Source organism: Poecilia latipinna, unplaced genomic scaffold (genome assembly GCF_001443285.1).
Source record: "Poecilia latipinna isolate Pla-1442-1.1 unplaced genomic scaffold, P_latipinna-1.0 Scaffold4, whole genome shotgun sequence".
NCBI lineage: Eukaryota > Metazoa > Chordata > Actinopteri > Cyprinodontiformes > Poeciliidae > Poecilia > Poecilia latipinna.
In genome coordinates, this window is record NW_015112620.1 from 704068 (window position 1) to 707157 (window position 3090).

Sequence of the window (3090 nt, forward strand, 5' to 3'; positions counted from 1 at the left end):
TCTTAATTATTGTTTTAATTTACTAAGAGCTCATTTTTCACCCCTCTACAAACAGGTTATTTATTAGGCAACACTAATAAATAAAAAAGCTAAGCTGCTAGCATGGTGTGCGTTTGTGGTTTGCCTCCTTTAAAGTGGATGCCAGATATTTGTACTGTATCCTCGCGTGAGTGGCTGAAAAACTTGACACCCTCTAAAGTTATAACTTCCTATTTGAACCAAGTAGGTGGACGTCCACCGTACTCTGAAACCCCTAAAAACATCAAGTCCGATCCATTGCCTGGCAGCCCACCTCAAATGATAGCCAAGAATTTTATGGTTAACCTGGAGGAGCTGCAGAGATCCACAGTTCAAATAGACGAATCTGTTGATAGAACAACTAATAGTATTTGGTCTGCCCATTATGCAAATTATTCTTAGTAGTTTATCAAAAGCCATGTTTTCCGATCAGATGTGACAACAATCTACCTTTATGCAAAAGATCTGATTAGTAGCAAACTCTAACACTGAACATTATTTCTAAAAACTATTACTTTGAATCATGGTGGAAGAAGCATCATGCCATGGGATCAATTTCTGCACCCGTTTTATGAACATGGAAACTGATCAGAGCTGGAATGAAGGACGGAGTTAAACACAGGGCAATGCTGAAGAAGGCAGCAGTTGACTTGATACTGGGACACAGCCTCACCAGCAGGACTGCAACATTAAGCACACAGCTAGAAGGGTGTGAGGGTGTAATTTATAGCGAAGTATATTAATGATAAAATTTCTTAATCAAAGCCCCAGCCTAAATCCAACATTTTCCCCATTTGGTGAAGTGTTGGTTTACCCATTTCAGTTATTTGTTCTTCAAAAGTGCATTTCCAGTTTCACATTTTAATTAATAACTAATAACTTGACTTTTCGACTTTGAGCTCTGATAGTACACTTAGAAATTTCACCAGGAGGTGAAACCTGCGGTTTTCAGCTATGTCAGCTCCATGTGCTTTCATGCTTGTCTATGGTGTCTTTGTGCTGCTTCATGATTGACTGTTGACCTGTGTGGGGCGTACCTCTCACCCACTGACCCCTCCTCACAGAGAGGAAAAGCAGCCAGTAAATTTCCAGTGTAAACAATTAACTGTGTAGCTAAAAGTTCATCATTTCATAATCACAGAAAGCACAGCAGGTAAACCGTTTCTGTTTGCTGGTATTTTTAGAATTGTGAAACAGCAAGTTTCTGAGGTATAAAATCGAAAAGGTCACCATTGTCAGAAACTGTTCCTGAGCTTTGAGGAAATGAGGAATTTATCCAACACGGTCATGTTGGCAGTAGCTGCCGCTGTTCTTCTCCTCAGTTTGGTATCTGTGAGCCATTCTGTTCCCCTGGCCTGTGAAGATCTGCTCCAGCCTTTAGGTCAGCCTCACCTTCGTGGTTTAGAGGGCAGAAGGACGATGGTTGCCGGCAGCATTAGCAACCTGACCTTCATGGAGCTACTGAGAAGCAGAGACAGCGCCACCGCTGAGTTTTCCAGCAACGGCAACGAGAGCAGCCTCTTCTTCAGACGCAGCGGCCGTTCAGATGGCAACTGTTACTACGCGTCCTACAACATCACCTTGGAGGGCAGCAGCTTCACCCTGGATGACATCAATATCACCACGACCTTTGTCCACACCTCCTGTCACGACTGCATCCTGCTGAAATTTGATGTGGAGTCAGGAAAGCGACAACACGTCTATCTGTTCAGCAAGAGGAGACAGTTGGAGGAGATGGAGATTGAAGAGTTCAGAGATCAGGCGAAGTGTCTGAACATACCTCCACCTGTCGTGATGGATCCCACCAAGGAGGTGTGCCCCGAACAGCACACCACCGATCACAAAGAGGACAAAACAGAAGCAAAAAGTAATTGAGTAACGTATCTTTAATTGCCGAAAACATTTTGTTGTGTAGTAAGCATCTGTTTGCAAAATTGTTGGCATTCAAAGAGTCTGTAAAAGAGTTTTACCATGAATGGATCCGTTTCACTTATGGATTCACAATTTCCAAGTTAAGAGTACTTTCAGTGAGGAAAATGCATTTATCTGTGGTTATGAATTTGCTTTGTAACTGTATTTGACTCATTTTAGAATATGTTATGATGCTCTTTCACTCCCCACCTTTATTTCTGGGATTCTGTTTTGTGCAAAGAATGTCACTTAAGTAACTGTAGAGGTTCTTATTAAAAAATACAAGAAACAGCTTCTTTGTAATGGAACCTTCTCTTTTGATTATCATCATTATTATGAAACAGCACGTTCCATACAAATGCAAAACTCCTGTCAAGAATAATAATAGATACCCAATTAAAATCCTCAAACATCTGCCAAAAACAGGGAAAAACATATTTGCAAACTGCACCTCAAAGAGGTGATTTGGTAGAGGTGAACAAAAAGCTTCTGGCATAATTTTGATTGTGTTTGATTCCAGTTTTTGAAAGAAATAGAGAAAATTGATTGGTTTCCTTGCATAGACCAGGCTTTTAAACACAATACAGAGAACTTTTTTGAAGGGTTATGTTCACATCTTTGGACCTACCATTCAACAATCTTAATGTCAACCTGATTTTTTTCTTCCTTAACCAGTTTTTATCTCTGATCTGTGTTTTTTGCTAGATTTCAGATTTGGCGGTTCCTGGGTTGTTGTTGTTGAACTGTTTTTAAGTTGACACATTCATGTCTGAAACTTGGACGCTGTTGGGTATTCAAAACAGTATGATGATCCAAAACGCACATCAACACTGGTTTGTATAAAGTCAGCAAACATCAAGCTTTTGGATTGGTCCTGATGTCAACTTTGTTAAAAAGTTGTGAACTATGCTTAAAAGCTGGGACTGTACCATGAAACCAATAAGTCTAAATGAACTCTATCTCTGCTGCCAGAAGGAGCAGTCGAACATCCAACTGGCATCAAGCCAGAAGCTTTTGTTGGCAGCAGAAAGTGCGTGGGCAAGCTGTAACTTGCTTAGGGACATTTAATCATATTAGTTGGCTTTTATGGATATATTTGAGCCTGTTCATATATTTTTGAACCTGTGAGGATTAGAAAAAAAAAAAAGAAAAAAAAAAAAG

At 40.2% G+C, this 3090-nt stretch overlaps 1 protein-coding gene across 1 annotated transcript; it reads left to right on the forward strand.

The window, feature by feature from the left end:
* Positions 1-1188: 1188 nt before the first annotated feature.
* LOC106962352 (alpha-1-acid glycoprotein 1-like) lies at positions 1189-2221 on the forward strand. Its single transcript, XM_015056769.1, has one exon. The coding sequence runs from the start codon at positions 1282-1284 to the stop codon at positions 1891-1893; it is 612 nt and encodes a 203-aa protein (XP_014912255.1). The 5' UTR covers positions 1189-1281; the 3' UTR covers positions 1894-2221.
* The last annotated feature ends 869 nt before the right edge of the window (positions 2222-3090 follow it).